The 18,709-nt window shown below is 34.4% G+C and overlaps 1 protein-coding gene across 7 annotated transcripts in view; it reads left to right on the forward strand.

The window, feature by feature from the left end:
• The window catches only part of LOC113521486 (uncharacterized), a 48,325-nt gene that overhangs the window by 19,699 nt on the left and 9,917 nt on the right, over positions 1-18,709 (forward strand). For 2 of the 7 annotated variants that reach the window (XM_026907013.3, XM_031912844.2), the window contains exons 1-13: positions 577-760; positions 861-2,487; positions 8,195-8,421; positions 9,100-9,317; positions 11,346-11,366; positions 12,657-12,782; positions 13,282-13,546; positions 14,054-14,142; positions 14,408-14,586; positions 14,902-15,038; positions 15,442-15,593; positions 16,070-16,196; positions 17,027-17,179. In XM_026907013.3, coding sequence (XP_026762814.3) covers positions 662-760; positions 861-2,487; positions 8,195-8,421; positions 9,100-9,317; positions 11,346-11,366; positions 12,657-12,782; positions 13,282-13,546; positions 14,054-14,142; positions 14,408-14,586; positions 14,902-15,038; positions 15,442-15,593; positions 16,070-16,196; positions 17,027-17,179 — 3,420 coding nt within the window. In that variant the 5' untranslated portion in view covers positions 577-661. Of the gene's footprint in view, positions 1-573; positions 761-860; positions 2,488-4,563; positions 4,596-4,778; positions 4,910-8,194; positions 8,422-9,099; positions 9,318-11,345; positions 11,367-12,656; positions 12,783-13,281; positions 13,547-14,053; positions 14,143-14,407; positions 14,587-14,901; positions 15,039-15,441; positions 15,594-16,069; positions 16,197-17,026; positions 17,180-18,709 lie in introns of those variants that run through there. The other 5 variants (XM_031912841.2, XM_031912843.2, XM_052899033.1 and 2 more) reach the window with 5 other exon arrangements.

Consider the following 18,709-nt stretch of genomic DNA (forward strand, 5'->3'; position numbering starts at 1 on the left):
TTGATAATATTGTAGATATTGGTTTGAGTCACTTTTTTATATCGTTTGAACGCAGTGGATCTTTATGTTCCAAATAATTGATTTTATTTTACAAGCTAGGAGCATGGGTCAAAATTTTAAAGGATTATACAATTGCCAAAATTGTTTAGACAATAAAACAATATTAGAAGTGGTACAGAAGAGGGAAAGCTATCATCGTTCTAGTTCTATTTACCTCTCTAAAACACATTTTACATTAGCCAAATATTCCCCATTTATATAGAAATAATAGAATAGAGAAACATTATTTAAGTACTTATATGTGTTTAGGTAATATTTTCCAGTTAATTTTATTGTTTTTAATTATGTAGTACTTCTGGAATTAAAAATATCAAAATAATTTTGATAATATTCATAATTTATTTATTTAATCTTTATTAACGACAGTACAAAAAATAATTCGGTACAATAGGCGGATTTAATGATATATAACATTTTCTCTCAGATTTTTCTCTTAGTTTACCTTTGAAAAAATATAATGCGGTCTAAAATATTGAAAATTGTTGTTGTAAAAATATTGTTTCATAAAAACTTCGTAAAGAAATGACCGTACATTAGTACAATGCCTAAGTTTAAATAAATATGAGGCGTTATCAACGTTATCGCTATCTCAAGTCAAATTATGCGGAGAACAATCAAGTTCGGCCGCGTTGGTTGTCGCGCGCGTCTGTGCCCGCTTTGCGCGCGCCTTTCGCCTGCTCGCGTCATACTTCGAGCGCCGGTCCCTATCTTACTTTATCATTATTTTCCTACAAACGCGTCTCAATTATTATTTCAATTTTCATGTTCTTATTTACAATTTGTAAATATTTCTGTTCCAGATTGGATTAAAACGGGCATATCCGGCTAGTATGGAGGAGTGCAAGAAGAGGCATACAGGGACTAAAGTTTCAAAAATTGCTAATATTTTTCAAGGAATGCCATCAAAAGAAGACGAAGAAATGCGTGGTAGTGATGTGACGGTTGTGCGAACAGAGAGTCATCTGGCACGGTTTAATAATGCCAGAGCTCTTTTTGAAAAGTTGGGTGAGGAGAATCGTGGTTTTAGAATTGAAAAGTCGCCATCGGCTGCAGCGAGCTTTGCTGGTACGCGCGGCGTTACACCTCCAGCACCAGCTCGTTCACGTTCCAGTTCCGCGGGTTCTGTGAGCCCACCTAGGCGTATAGTTACTCCAACACCTATCGTAACAACGACCCTAAATGGTGACCGTCTGTCAAATGGTGCAACACAACCGCCTCCAAAACCTATAAAACCAAGTGTATTACCTAAACCAGATAAACCAGACAGGCGATTTAACAAAGAATTAATCGAAAAGCAGAAAAATTGGACTGCCCATTTCAATAAAGTTCGACCAGCTCGAAGTGAGCATGAGTCTAGAGTGGATACTAAATATCCAAGTACTTATCAATCACCAGAAGTAGGTGAGAGGTATGTTGTTCCGTCACGAGTTTATTCGCCACCGCAATCGCCTGGTGCTGGTGATTCACAGATAGAACGCCCTAGTACTTTCCCTTCTAGTTTAATTAATCGAAGTGGCACGAAATCTCCTAGTCCTATAAAAACAAATGCTAATGTGTCACCTTCAGCCAGATCTGTTAATTCACCCACCGCTAGATCCGAAATACCTTCGCCAGCTGTTAGAAGAGAAAGTTCGAGTTCACCTGTAAAACCATGTACTGAAGTATCTTATCATCCAATAGAAAAAGTTGAGCGGCTAATACCAAAATCTCGATCGTCAATTGCATCTTTAAATGATAAAGATGAACTAGCTAAGGAAAAAAGTGAGTTATCGCCATCTAAAACAAAAGACTATTTGCAATCTCCCAATTTGGCATCAAAACCAATCGAACGAATATCACCAACACCACAACTTCCAGTTACAGTGTCAGCACCGCTTGATCCTGCCCCTAGAAAATCTCCACCTTCCCCACCACCTAGATCACCAAAGTCTCCTCTTTTACCAGTTTCTCAAGAAGATCAATCGATAGATACAGAACAAGAACCATCTTTGTCACCTTTACTAGGTGAAAATGGGCATAAGTGTACATCAGACTCTACTGATCATACGGATTCCCATCACACGTATTCTATTATTTCAAGATCATCTACATCTCCTACGCCACCAGCTCAAACACATGAAGAAAGTGATAAAAGAATTCATAGTGATCATTGTTCTCCAGAACCAGCAAACCTGGAGGACAATGACAAAATTTCTCCTAAATTATCAGAAACTACCAGTTTAGAAGAAGATGGATATGAAGCTGTAGTTTATGACGAAAACTGGGAAGAGAAGTCTAAACGGCGTACTTCAACGCCCGAGTCCCCAGGATGTGTAGCGGAGACGAACGTAGCAACCCAGTCTCCTATTGTATCACCACTAGCGTCCCCAGTCCATCACCACACTAATTCTTCGGCTCCGCCTTCTCTTCATACTTCACCTTCGCCAGGTATGATTTCATAGTCACTATTTTTTTTTAATAAAATATTTGTGTTTTTACGTTGTATCGTTGTAAGACGACTTTATTATAAAAAAATAATAATAATAGGGGGCCAACGTGGAAGTAATCTCTATCTAATCGATAAAGCAAAAATTATAAAAACACAAAATACAGGCGAAATTTGAACCACCTCTTTTAAAGCGGGTTCAAACAGTAACCCTTTATTCACATGATAAACTAAGACACTGTTCAACCTCAATTTGCGGAATGGTAAAAGTGGCTTCTAATTTGTAATAAAAAGGTATCTTTATCATTAGTAGAGTTTATAATCATTGTATATCTGCAATAAAGAGTTAAATAAATTAATAAATTATCCTGCATTTTAAATTTCGTTTACAAAATAAATATTTATAAGGGTAGTAGTAGGGTGCAATCAGACTCTTTTTCCAACACAAAACCCTCATATTGCTAATTATAGTGCATGTAATTATTGATGATTAAGATTCTTCTTTCCAGACGTATTCATTAAATAGATATTAAATGTGCTTAGAAGTTTATAGTATGTGTAATACCGAAACGAATGTACAATCTGAAGTAAAAAAACGCGTCAAGTACCGGAGAACCTAAATACGAATACGATACTGATCACAATCAAATTTTGTTTTTATACCACTGAGATGGCAAACAAGCATACGGCCCACCTGATGGTAAGCGGTTACCTGTAGCCTATGAACGCCTGCAATACCAGAGGTATTACGCGCGCATTGCCGACCCTGAAGAAACCTCTTTACCCCCCTTTTGAAGAACCCCAAATAGACTGTACATCTACTCTTTGAAAAAGAATTCATCAACTCAAGTCTCCGCAAATGGCTGGCATGCGTTAGATATGTTATGAAATAGAATTAAGTGTAAGTTGTATATAGGGTAGGCAGCGTCGGTGCTCTATCGTTTCTGCTTTTCTCGCAAGGCAGTTATCGTGAAGATATAATAATATCGGTAGTAGTTTATTTCTTATTTTGAATTCAATAGTTTTATAATGCTAGTAATCATCCTCGTACCAATTTAGTTTGAATTTTACTTGTCAGTAGCAGCATATAAATTCTAAACACGATTTTGTCAAGATGAACGTTAAGTTAGTTACTTTGTTTTTGTATCGTGGGAAGTAAATTATCTTAAGAAGATGTTTAGTGGGCGTCGATTGACGTATGTTTGGCGAACTCGTGGTCGGCGGGTTCAATGTAATATTGAGGAAGTCAAGGTATTTGAGTCGTTGCGAGACTCGCTAGTCGATGTCGATCCCGATTTAGATGCTCCGGCGCCGCCGCCTCCGCCGTCGCGACGCAGTAACCCGAGCGACGTCGTCCTGCGCGCTCCCTTTCATTCGCTCTTTTAGTTTATACCGCTAACTAAAGTAAACGCGTTAATCTCTTTGATAATTTTCTTTTTCTGCGGAAACCATGTTTACAGTTTCGTACAAGCGTGCGTGACGCGCTCGCGTTCTCTCGATTTTCTCGGTATGTTAATAAAACATCAAAATAAACTCTCAGTTTCATTGGACTGTAGCGACCAAGTCTGAAAACCTTATTCAAGGAAACCTATAGGTCTTCTTAATATTGTTCTTGAATTCTTAGTCAATATTTAGTTTTTGATTACTTATTAAAATTTATGAAATTCTTTAGTTAGTACTCTTATACTATAGTGGTTGCATTTAAGTTCTTGCTCTGTTTTGATCCTGTCTCGTTTTAGTCGACAAGCCAATGCTCTCAACCTTCTAAATATTACATTTATTGGGAAACGTTTCGGACTCGAGACTTCGTGATAAAATATTTATCCAACACATAAAGGTTTTTAGACCCAATTACTTATTTTACAGACCCAGGGAATTTATTATCATTGTCTATTAACTCATTGACCTCTAGTTTGCGCGAACGATCTACCTATCTACATTATTTACACTATTGTGTTTGTTATTTTTGGAAGCACAAATTTGTTCGTCTAACGTTGCCAAATTGCTTATCTGTGGCGGTGTTTGTTTACATGGCGTACCGGCATCGGTGTCCAGCAACACTACGCTCGTAAACTTTTACTACTACAACATATATTGGGCACTTTCTCAGGTTGGAACACATTCCGTATCTAATTTATAGTGTAGGCTGTGATCTATTTCCAATCTTTAGTAATTATCTATATCGTATATGATTGAAAACTACAGAATGAAAGGTAATAGTGATAATATTATGAACATAGTGTTGATTTAACGAAGACAAAATACGACGTTTCGAGTTTAACGTTCGTGTTAGTGTTCGAGGTGTGAACCCAAGAAACAATCGACAATGGCGAGGTGATGAACCAAGTCCCGCGGGTGCGGCCGGCGCCGCGAGCTCCTCCCGCATGCGCACGCTCAATATGCGCCTCTGCGGTTGTTGCCTCGGTTAGTTAACAGCATCATATCCTGTTCACTTTCAATGCTTTCTGGATTGCTTCTCGTTTGCAGTTTTATTGCATGACTTCCAATATATTTTACGCCTTTTAACTCATGACCGGTATGTTTGTATTTAACCTATTTAAAACGTCGTATCCTAGTTATTTGCCCCTTCTCTATTCATGTGACGGATATAAGTTCTATATGTAATTTAATTATATCATCATGTTTCTTAAACGTTGATCAACAACCAATGAACTGGACACGCTAATAATTGTCCAAGTTAATTCGGTGTAAGTAATCCATATATAATATTTGGTTCATTGTAGTAGTCATTCATTGAGCTGTCGAAGTGTGTATCTGTATACTGTTCTAACAATAGAGTACATATAACCACAGTGACGTGTACACGCGTATTGAATGGCTGCAGGAACGTAGGAATCTTAGATTCCAAACACATATTTACGATAGGATCTTTAGTTAGGTCTTTTGTAGATCTGTATTATATATGTATATCATTGACGCGTCCTTAAGTGTTCTTCACAAAATTTGCGTGGGGAGGTCCATTTAACATTGTTACATTTATTGGACTGGCCATTGCACATTTAGGAAGGTCATTTCGTCATTGCAACGCTTTTCGTCCATGCGTATTTTTATCTTTGCAGTGAATATATCCAATTCCAACTAGCTCGATATTATATTCAGCTTCAGTTACAGCTACCTTGCAGCTGTTATTAGGTGCAGTATGATGGGGTACCAATGTAAACAGACTAAAATTCTCTAGTATTTATTTAATAAAATCACGCGTGTCAAAATGAATTGTTTATAATGCTTTTTAACCAACTTTAAAAGGAGTAGATTTTCAATTCATCATATCAACTGTTTATTGTTAACTGCTGAATATAGGCCTTCCGCTGTTGAGGGGTTTTATCAGTAGTTGCCACGATTGGCAGACGGGTTGGCAACCGCAATTAGGCTTTGACGATATTTTAAAGGGACACTACAGCTCATATCTTAAACATTAAGTTCCCTTAGTCGCTATTATGATTCCCACGGGGAAAAAAAGGGTGGCCCAGTCCTACATCAAGACCATTCGGCGATTCTGAACAGATTTCTATAAGAGTTTAATCGTGCATAGGGCCCATATTAATTTTGTAACGATAAGGTTTTTTTGCGAATCAAATGTAATAATGAATATAAATCCCAAAAATTTGCTTGGATTGCTAATCTTTAGGAAACGAGTGTGTAAAAATTATAAAAGTCTAAGGGTAATTATTATTATCATTAATAATAATTAATTGGATAGCGAGCAATATGTAGATGGCGTTAGTATCTAATAATCTGTACCAATATCCTTTTTAAAAAGATTTTTGTTTGATGTCTCTTGGTATTACAACAACTCAACGTAAATTTTTATGCCGTCTATTTTGTAAATGTATCATACATTTACAAAATAGACGGGATAAAAATTTAATTTAAATTTAAAGTTATGTGAACGAAGTTGCAGATATTACTAGTCAAATTATGTTTATACAAATTGAGTTGAATTGTATAATATGAAGTCATGAGTACAGCTAGTTTAACAGTAAAATAAAATACATTAATGGCTTTCCGTATTTTAATTCTGTTATAAAATTACAATGAACTAGAACAAATATTATAGTACATAGCGCAACGTTAAGCCTATAGTCGGTCGATGCGAACATATTTTCTATTAACGTTCCAGTTAATTTTGTAGCGGAGCGTTAATTAGTAAAGTGGTTACGAGTCGCACTCGCTGTCTCGAGATCGCGTGATAGTTCCAACGGTTTATTGTGAATTCATGCTTTGCATAGATTATTACGACTTGAATGCTCCGTTGATAACCACGCTACAAGAGTCTTTGTAATACAAATTTACTATATCCGTTTGGATGCATTCCTTAGGTTGCTTCGAAGACGCACGACCGTTGAATGAACTCCATAATTTACTGCTAATGATAACCAGATAAAATTTATTTCTCCTTCTCGTGTATGAACATGATTAAAAATGTAACATCTAATTTTAATTTAGTGCGTGTATTTACAACTGAGTATGATTTATTTATTGGTTTATGTTACTTTTATACAATTTAAAAGAGCAATTAAATTGACGGCATATTAAACAGTACCGCTGTTCACCATCTACACATATGAACGGCACCATGAACATCATAGAATATACCAGTTGTATTTATCGATTATTATAAGAGGCGATCAGGAAAACAAAATAAAATACCAGTATAAAGAAGGAAAACTGAAAATAAACCCAATATTGAGCCATTATAGTGCCTATGAGACTCATGCTCAATATTGGTATTAAATATATTAATTGTAGTATACGAGTATGTAATATATATATGTAGTATATCTGCAAGTATTAGACTTTTTTGAAGAAACTTTGTTTCAACATGTTTATTACTAACTGACCCGTCAAACGTTTACTTCCTACCACCCTCTACTGAGTTAATGATCGGGACAAGAACTATCCTGTTTTCAAAGTTGAAACAAACAATTCATATTTGCATAATTTTATTAAAATCGGTTGAGGGAGTTTGGAGATAAGAGTTAAATTATTTTGTGTCATATCACGATGTTTGATCGTGATATAACACAAACTGTTTGAGTTGGCAACTAGAAACATTTTGTATGAGAAAAAGAAAAAGTAAAAATACTTCATTCCTTTTTTCCAAAAATAAATGTAATTATTTAGCATTTGTTTAGTAAACTTTTCCTAAATACATTTCTACGTGTACTACTTTTATTTATATTAACCACCTGTATGATCGCCACCTGCGTTCAATGTTAAAAATAGCGTACTCATTAACCTGAATTCGATTTTATATTTATTGTCTATATTTTTTTCAATTATTCTTATATTATGAAGATTCCAAATGTGTTACTTATTATTATATACGGATTGTTTTTTTTTTTTTTTAGGAATGCTAGTGTTAATGACAAATAATTTAATCTATGTAACTTGTAGTGGAATAAATACCACTATAAGTAATAGATATAAAAAATATCGTTGAAATCACGTAGAATATTGTTACATAAATAAATAAATACCACTGTATGTATAACAAATAAATATACAGATATAGCGCCTTATGGTCCCAAACTAAGCAGAGCTTGTATTATGGAATATGGTACTAGGCAATTGATGGATAGATCTATTTGAGATATAGATAAATGTTTAAATGTCCAGTCTGTGATAGTAAAACTAATGAAGGGGGAGAAGAATATGACATATATATTATTTTCTTATGTATGACAGTGGGCGGAGGGCGTAAGTCTTCTGAGGCGGAGGAAACGCCGCGGCGGCCTGGTTCTCGCGCGTCGAGTGTGTCTGACGAGGGTGGGTTCAACGAGCCCTCTCCAGAGGTAGTGGCGCGCCTGCGGCCCGCCGACTACCGCGAGCCGCCGCCGCCGCCGCTCACGCGCGACCACAGAGACGCTGAATGCGCACGTTCAGATCCTGATACGCTCTCTGTCTTACAACAAGTAAATATTTTTATACTTTATGTATTTTGGATCGGCAAATACGTAGAAATTCATGTATATCACAAAATACACCATGACTCCCTTAGTACTTCTCATGCATTGCTAATCCTGAGTATAAATTCGTTAAATCTTCGGCAGATTATAGTCTTCATACATATTTCATGCTATTGTTATTGTACCTATTAGTACTCCCACAAATAAAACGAATCTAAAAAAAAAAACGCGTTTAAGCATAAAAACCACGTTCGTTGAAGCTACACGCTATGTTAAAAATTTTGATATAATTTCGTTGCATATATATGTAGTAATAAATACTCGAAAAATATTGCCCTTCTTCCTTTGGCAGTTGGGGAAAGGTCTTTATATTTCATGGAATAGATGATGGCTGTTTTTAACAAAAATTATCAAATCAAATTGTGAAGAATAGACATTTTAAGACTACAAAGATATCATTTATATCATTAGTTATCATATAACATGCTAAAAACGTCATCACCGATACGATATGTAGATTAAAATAAAAATTGATAACTTTCATTAATTTCCAGTTATTGTCTGCGTAATTTTTCTATTATAATTAATAAAAACTAATTCCTAGTACTTCTTATGATGCATTTTCGCCAAATAGCACCTGATCGTATATGGAATTTTTTAAAAAAATATTCTACTACATTTCAGGACTCGGGGGTGGTGGTAAGTGAGGCGAGTCAGGGCTCCATAGAAGTGCTCGATAAGTCGACCACTAGCCAATGGAGCGTGTCGGAGGGCGAGAACGCATCCGGCGAGGGCGGCCGCGGAGAGCCGGACGCGGAGGCGCGCTGGGACGAGGCCGACCCGGACACCAAACAGCCAGACAGCATGACGCCCGACGAGGCCGAGATACTGCTCAGCTCCAGGTGACACCCCACGCAGCATGCACACGCATTTCCTTCCTACAATATTTTTATACCAATTTTTTTTTTATTTTTCTTATCTTCTAATATTATTAATATACATAAATTATAACTAGATGGTATCTGTACATAAGAGATATGTAAAAATTTAAATGATATAGGAGACCTTGATTAGAGCAATAAAAGCCAAAACATTACTTTTTCAAATTTTTGCCTGTCTGTACATATTACATATATTTGTCTGTATTTATCCGGCATCATGTAAAAACTACTGCACCAAATTGAATACGGTTTTTACAGTTGTGTTCCTGAAGTTCCTTAAAATCTAGTATTTTGTTTTATCATGAACTTTTGATACGTCATCTAGAAAAGATTACTTACTTTCAAAATATACACGTACGAAGTTGCGGACAAACGCTAGTTAAATATAAAATTGACCTTGAGGGCCATTTTGTGCTTCATTTTGTATGTAACTGTAATGGAACGTTAATTATGTCATCAGCGTCAGGGCCGTGCCTGACGGGCGTTCATTGCGTGCACCGCACGCAGGCGGCCGAAATTAAGAGGCGGCCAAATCGTTACAAGTTGTTTACTGGGCAAAAATACAATCGGTTTGTTTTCATTAAGATACGAAGTTTGATGCCCTGTGTATAATAATAAACATTAAAAATTAAAGTAGTTTTTTTTAATGTTATCCTGGGGGCGGCCATACAGACTGGCACGCAGGCGGCCATATACCCAGGCACGGCCCTGATCAGCGTGCGGATATTAAACTCTGCTAGATGTACCATAACAATCATAATATGATTCGCGTAATATGGCTATTTTAATTCCTCCTAATCAGTGTTTTAGAAGAGACCACACATTTGTTCGTATTTAAAACAGTAAATAAATTTCCTTCATGTATGAGATAAAGAGGTAAAACCTTGTCTCTGACTTAAATTGTGATCAAAAAAAAAATTTTAGGGTTAATTTAGTGAATTTTTTTATATAATAGAGTCCTTGACAATCCTTACTCCCTAATATTATAAAAATGAAAGTGAGTCTGTTACCTTTTAGCACTTATTTACTTACTTATATTTAAATAACTTTAAAATTTAATATGTACGTAATAAATAAGATGGAGAAGGATATAGACTACTTTTAATGACGATCAGTGAAATATTCGCGCGGATAAATTTAATTTTCTATTTTTATTTATATCAGAATTTTGTATTATAATTTTTATGAATATATTAATAGCTTTATAGTATTTTGGTTTATTTAAATTCTCTGCAATAATCCTTATGTTATAACATGTTTTGTGTTAATATTAGAATGTGAATAATAGTAAATACATTTGTCACATTTTTCCTCAAAAACAAGTTATAAACAAAATTGATACACCAAAAACCTTGAAAATAAATTATCACAAATTTGATAAAATTTGTTATAGTTAAATATAATGTATAAATCAATGTATTGTATTATAACTAATTAGTTAATTGTATTATATAGTAATTATTAGTTTAAATAAAATTAACGGGATGTGGTACATGTTCACTATTAATTTTAAATATCAAGTACCATATTTTTTACAATATCTTATAAAAGAAATAATTTCTATAACGCAACTTATATACAATCAATTATATTATTATATTTTCTTTATTTCAGCTTGCTTGTAATATTATTTTCACTTTCACTATGTAAATTTATAAAAAAATTATGTCTATTCACTTATTTAGTAATTAAAGATTTCTAATTGAAAATTTTTATATGTAAAACAGCTAGTGGTGCATGTTTCACTTTATTTTTTAATTATTATGAACTTTTTAATATATCTAATTCGCATTCTTAAAACTATACACATATCTCTTCAGTCACATGTAGTTAGTTATTGATCTCTGTAGGTAGTATTACTACATAATATTTATCATTTAGTTGAAATTGTTGTTATGCTTAATATTATTAAATGTTGATTTTTTTATCATTTGCATGCTGCCTGTGCGCACTACGCTTCATTCTTGAACGATCTGATCATATTTGCAGTATTCTGGAGAAAAAACTTAGGTAAGCTCACCACATTCATAATATTTTATTTTTTATCTGTAAAATATTTTTTTATTTGTGTAAAGTGTATCTGCTATGTATTTTTTTTTTTGTATATAAATATTCCATTTAAATTAAAAGTAGTAATGCAGTTATTGATTACTTTTTTCATTTAACTCTTTGCAACAAAGTAAGGTAATAAAAAGGAGGTTACACATGGCTCTCTTAAAAAATGAAATTACAGAAGCCCTCAAATATTTTATTTGTCATACATGTTTGCAAAAATCATAGTGTATTTTATTTGTAGATTATTATTTACTATATTTTAAAATCCGATTATATTTATTAAAAAGTTATTATAGTCACAAAAAGAATAATAAAATATATTTATCCTAAATTTATATTTTTGAGATCTATACCGCACGACTAGATACATATGTAACAACTGTCAAAATTCAAACAACTAATTTATTTAAGTGAACTAAAATGATTCTGAAGACGAAAGTATAATGCTTTTTGAGTCAGAGGTTGCACTAATTTAAATTTCTGACCAAAATATAATAATGCATTTTACTTTGTGGTGTTATTTTGCGAAAGTCCATATCACTGGTTAGTTGATTAGAATTATTTTGTTTAATTCTGTTACCTTTGGTGTACATGCCGAATGCTAACATTAGAAAGTTGATTACAATCATTATTACAGAAGATCTATAACCTTCCATATTAGCCATCAATATCGGATTGCCACTGTCAAACACACACGTTTTACGACACGTGTTTTCCCTCTAAACGAGGTATCTTCAGGCAAATTAATAAATTGCTGCTAAAAACAAAATATTTCTAATCAAATAACCAGTATAATAATGCACACTTTATCATTCAACATTTTGAATTTTAGAAACAGGTAATCGAGTAACTTTGGCTTCATTTTTAACTTATGTGATAAATTAAAATATAACGTTAGTTTGAGTAACAGAGATTTCATTATCTTTTTCAAAGAAACTTAATCGACGAAAAACGTGCGTGGACTGAAGATTATAGAACTTCTGGATGACTCTTGGAGTGTTGGCAATCACATACATACTAATGGTAGCCGAATTAACCAAAATAATTCTAATCAAATAACCAGTGATATGCACTTCCGCAATATACATAACACCTACTTTAGTAAAATAAAATGTATTATTTAAAAACCAAAGCTGCCCAAAATTTCTTTCTGAAGTGACTTGTAATATTTCCCGGCGTATTTGATTAACCACGGGTCATGCAATCTTATCTCCAGTAAATGACATGATGACGGTTCGATTGTAGGCAAGAAGCTCTACTGTCAGACGAGCAGGCGCAAGAGATAGTGGCGATGCTGTCACCACACACTCTGCCTCACGACAATGGCGTGTCGCTTAATGACAGCTACCAGTCCGTGCTCTCCTATGAGAGGTAATTATTTCAGAGTTTATTATTATTTATAATAAATGGATATATCTATAGAATCGCCGTGGATATATCTATATAAACCCCAGCAGCCCCTCCCCCTCCCCCTCCTTTCTCGTAGATGTCGTAAGAAGCGACAAAAGGTAGTTAGGGATGGGCAGCAACGTCGATCTTAAAATATCCCTGAAAGCCTAACTGCGGTTGCCAACCTGTCAGCCAATTGTAGCAACTACTAGCAAAACTCCCCTTATGTGGAAGCCTTATATCCAGTAGTGGATAGATACAGGCTGCAATGATAATAATAGTGATAATACCTACCAATATTAACCGCCCAATCAAATAATCGCCATTTGTAATTTTTATTTAAATAACTATTTAATATGATGTAACAAACTAAAAATAGAACAAAGTTATTTTTTTATTGACGTTATTTATTGAATTTTAAACATCTTTAATACAGCCAACAAAATGTATATATTTAATTTTGTTTTTATATATTAAACAGTATGCAGTCAGTGGATGAGAGCTATGAGTTCGTTTCGCTTGAGGCTGAAAATGGTATGGCCGGGGGTGACCGCAAGATGCCGCACGAGGGCGAGCCCGAGCGCGAACCCGAGCGCGAGCTTGAGCGAGAGCCCGAGCCGGGCACAGAACCCGAGCCGGAGAATGAGTCAGGCACCGTGTTCGATTATTATCCACCTCGCTCATTGCGAGAACTCGGCGAAGAAAACGGAATACATTACTTTGAGGATGGACATTTTTATACTGAGGTGAGATATATATAGATGATTTTAAGTAATCCGTGTTTTGGATAGGAAGCATTAAAAATTAATAATGAAGAAGAAACAATAGTAGGCGTCATATTTTTCAAATTAAAATGAAAATAAAATTATATTTATTTGCTGTGAATGTAGTCCATAATGGGATAGAATCAATGACAATAAGTAGCTTGCACATTCAGCCAGTTTGGCATGCAACATAATAACTGTTTAGTCATATTGTTACTTATAAAAACTCCTTAGTGAGTCGATTGAAAACCCTTTTCTGTATATACAAAACCTTATAGAAAATTCCTTGTCTTTTGGCATTCGTCGTCAACTTTTTTGATTTTCCTATAGGAATTCTAAATCTAAATTTAGAGCCGAAAACTCTTTTGCTTATTTATATCAAAAAAATGGCACCGGAAGTAAATTATGTTTGTTATATATCATCAGTATATAAATAAATATTATCTAAGTATGTTAGAGATGTAATTTTAGAAATATTGTGATTTTTAGATGGCTGGTCTTCCACCAATTGAAGAAGATGAAGACGACGATTATTATCCTGCAGTATTCGTTAAGAAAAATACCAAAGTCAAATTTAGGTATTTTTTTTTTTATAAAATATAAATTCTAATTTATAGAAAACCCCCTATTGTAAACTACATAATGAAATTTTGTAAGTACGTAAAATCAAGCTGCATTGCAGACCCACAGTATAAGTAATAATATTAGTTTATACAGTATGGACATTCTCTGCTTCTCTTTCGAACTGTCACCCTTCTCCTTTATGTGACTTAAAAAAATTCATACAATGGTATTTGCACACAGTGTCAACACTCCCTTTTATTTTTTCATATTATTTCACAGTACGAATCCAATGCGCGTATTCTCCACTCACTCAATAAGTGATTACGACCGACGCAACGAAGATGTTGACCCAGTGGCCGCATCGGCCGAGTACGAGCTGGAGAAACGCGTGGAGAAAATGGATGTATTTCCTGTGGACCTTATCAAGGGCGCTGATGGTCTAGGTCTATCTATTATTGGTACGTTCTAAATTCAAAATAAGAAACATGTATTTGGAAGATTACCTAATTGTAAAATATTAAATACAGTAGGTAACTTACGACTATAGTTTCAGACAGTTACATGTTAGATATTGACGTAATAAATGTAACAACATTTTGAAATTGTTTTTATTTTATCGAGAATATCTAAGTAATAGGAACGGAGTCTACTACTATTCTTCAGATTAAATTGTTTACTAACAGTGGTTATTATGTGGTGGTTAAAAATTTAACCAGAATTTGCAGTTAACAAATGTTTTAGTAGAAAATAATTATTACTATTAATTTTTACAGGAATGGGTGTCGGTGCTGACGCCGGGTTGGAGAAACTTGGTATTTTTGTTAAAACCATCACTGAAAGCGGTGCAGCCGCGAGAGATGGCCGCATACAAGTTAACGACCAAATTATTGAAGTGGATGGCAAGAGCTTGGTAATATTTTTTTTTTTTTCATTAATTATAATAAGTTTAAATTCATTAACATTTAGCCATTCCCTACCTACTCCTCCTTCTATTTTTTTTTGGATTTTAGTAATGACATTTCAGAATCAATCTCATTCTATTATTTAGATAATAATTTAAAATTGTTTTAAAAAAATAATTTTAATCTTGACATTGTTAATATATTGTTATGGGAATAAATTATTTCAATTATTATTCAATCTAACTTCGAATGATACTGAACTTACAGTAACAAAATACACCATCGCCGCCTTTGATTTCTTTTTTTGGTACATTTATTTCTCACAGAAAAATGCTAAGATTAGAGACCATGCTGATGTCTTAAATAAATTCCGCCTCCTCCTGGAAAAGTAATGATATTTCGTTGCTGCAGGTGGGTGTGACTCAAGCGTATGCGGCGTCCGTGCTTCGCAACACGTCAGGACCGGTCAAGTTCCTCATCGGCCGCGAGAAGGACCCCGAGAACAGCGAGGTCGCACACCTCATACGCCAGTCATTAATAGCCGATAAAGAGAGAGAGGAAAGGTACCTAAACCGGGTTTACATCGCATTAGTACATTATATGTTATACATATTAGTTTTTTCATATTTAATTATATTATATGCATTATACACATTAGTTTTTTTTTTCATATATAATTGAATGGGGAAAATTTTAATTATATTTCATAAAATCTGTTGCATGACCACAATGACTAATGAATGTAGTAGTTAAAATGAGATTAATTTCATGAAATTAATTACATCACAGTATTTTTATTAATAAATCTAATAGAATTTTTTTTTAAATGAATAAAAGTATTTGTGTTAGTTCCCGACAAATATGTCGGGAAATTAATGTTGTTAAACTAGTTTTTGTTTAGTGTAAACATTCCGAGACTATTCTTTGGTGATTCTTTGCCATTTATGAAGAATTTTGTAAATTCTTTTTTCATTGATCTTTTATTGTAAATTCATAATTTAGTCTATGTAGTGCTATAATTTATTTTATATTTATGTAGAGCGGCACGCGAGCGACAACGTCGTCAGCAGAGCGAGGAAGAGGATGCTAACCAGCAGGCGGCCGCCGACAGCACCACTCAGGCTCGGCACCCGGAGATCAACGAACTACGAGCTTTGCTGCACGAGGTAATCTGTTGTTATAGATACTGGAAAGAAATAATTTGAGCAGCAAATGTTTGTTCCTGTAAAATATATCCAATATTTTTTTATACCACAAAGGTGGCAAACAAGGATATGGACTCTTTAATGGTAAACAGTCACTGTAGCTTATAAACGCCTGCAACACTAGGGGTAACATGATGCGTGTTGCTGATCCTGAAGAAACCTTAATACACTCTTTTATTTTGCTGTCAATTCACTTATATATTCTAAAGTTTTTTTTATGATATATTTACGGCATACAGACTGACACAAAAGTAACTGTTGCCAATATACACACACAAATAGGTGGTTCAAAAAAAGAGTTTATTTATTTATCAAATATTTTGATTTTAAAAAGAAAAAAGACGTTGACTTTAAAAGAAATTTCGATTCACCTGTACTGTTTTTTTAATGTGACTAGTATCTTCAATCGTAACAAAATTAACATGAGTCTTAGACAACATTCACACTATAATACCGGTCACTGTTTATTTTCGATCCGATCTATCCGGATATCAGTCTTGTGAATAGAAACACTTCAACATTGTAACTGGACTCGACTGTAGTATGAATTTTATATAAAATAATATTTCATCAGAGCGAGATTGGGTTGAGAATGAACAACGTCTGGCACTGTACTCGTAATATCAATCTAGCTTAAATATCAATATTTGTCAAAATTGGTTCGAAATTGATGAAAACATCGCATCTATTTACTTTATAAATTGAAAGTCTTGCAATCTACGAATAATATCTATGCAATTAATATTTGGAAGCGTGTGTTATGTGTATATAACGTTGCAACTTTTCTGCAGTTGGTGGGCATGGAGGCGGGCGGTGGCAGCAGCGCTGAAATAAGTGCTCGTGTTCGGGCGTGGAGCTCGCAGCGTGCGCCCGACGAACACATGCGGCGGGCGCTCGCCAGCGCCGCCGACACCGCGCACCGCGCACAGCGCAAGTACGACAAGGTGGGTGCCGAGCTACACTCTACACTCTCAGTACAGTAGCGAGTGGAAAGGGGATTGATTGTTAGTAATACGGACTGAAAAACTAGGTAGCGTGAATAAAAAATCTGCTACTAATGGTGTACAATAAAACAATCACTTCAATAGGAATGATAGGAAACTTTAATAATTTTTTACTTAGAACAGGCCATCAAATACAAAAAAACTTAATAATTTTATGTACATGTCGTACATATTGAATATTTACTATTTAATTTTAAAACTAAAATTTCTGTATAAAAATACATTTCTTAACCCCTCGAGCGTTTATGCATCATATGCTGTACTGAACAAGCGTCTGTTGCATAACTCGAATTTACAGCATCGTTTTCATTAAATTTATGTAGGTCATTAATTTATGTAGGTAATAAACCCATTTATCCATAACCTCTAATCGAAATTTGATAATTTAAAAAAATTGGTGATGCAGTGGGTATATCTTTGTTTTTCATTTATTACATTGATAACATTCGATAAATGTCTAATAAGGAATTACGGTTATGAATATTTACTTTTTATTAAATATAATACATTTGGTTATATGACATGCATTACGTGTGTGTTGTTGTAAGTTGCAACACGAGATGAGATTGAATTAAAACATATTGTATGTCAACAGTATAGTGAGTATGTGTGTCAACATTTTATAAGTGTTTCCGACTATCCCCATTATGGAATATAATGGCGAGCATATTTTTTCCTAATCTCAACATAGTTTAAAACAAAGTGGCTTCCCGCCGTCTGTTTTACAATGGAGTTTAATGCGGTTTTCATCAATAGATAGATTAATTTAAGAGGAAGGTACGTATAAAATGTATAGGTTAATATTATTTTATGTTAATTTGTTGAAATATGACGATAATTGCTTGTGATGATAGAAGGAATCAAGTGACTCAGAGCTTTCACAGAAAATGCTAAAATATAACAATGTAAGATATAGTCGTTCTTCTTTATTAGAACTACAAAAAAGCTAGTGTTGGCATTTTACAGATACAGATAGCTTTCTATAACCATTTCAATATTTAAAAATAAATTATTATACCAATTATGTGAAAATTGGAAAGCTATGTAGATGGATACAATTAGTAATATTATGAATCACTTCACACTGACACCGCACTGTTTTTTTCTATGCAGTTTAGAATGGCAAACAAGCTAACTACCCACCTGATGTAAAGTAGTAACCGTCGCCTATAGACATGAACAGTACTATGGATATAACAGAGAGTACTGTTTCGCCCATGATACCCCCCATGCGTTGCCATTCCTGAGGACTAGGGTGTTATTCCTTTGTACCTTGTAAATTCACTGCCATATCCCATCCTTCCAACCGAAACACAGCCATGCAAACACAACTGCTTCACGGTAGAAACACAGGACAGAGGTATCTAAGCAAACGACTTTTGTATAAAGTCTCCCTCTAGTGTTTGTACGTTGCGTTCGTGTGAAGCTGGGACGGGTGGGTAGTGGCTAGTACTGTATTGCGTGCGTGAC

The sequence above is a fragment of the Galleria mellonella genome, unplaced genomic scaffold, assembly GCF_026898425.1.
Source record: "Galleria mellonella isolate WM207_F2 unplaced genomic scaffold, CSIRO_AGI_GalMel_v1 utg55, whole genome shotgun sequence".
Lineage (NCBI taxonomy): Eukaryota > Metazoa > Arthropoda > Insecta > Lepidoptera > Pyralidae > Galleria > Galleria mellonella.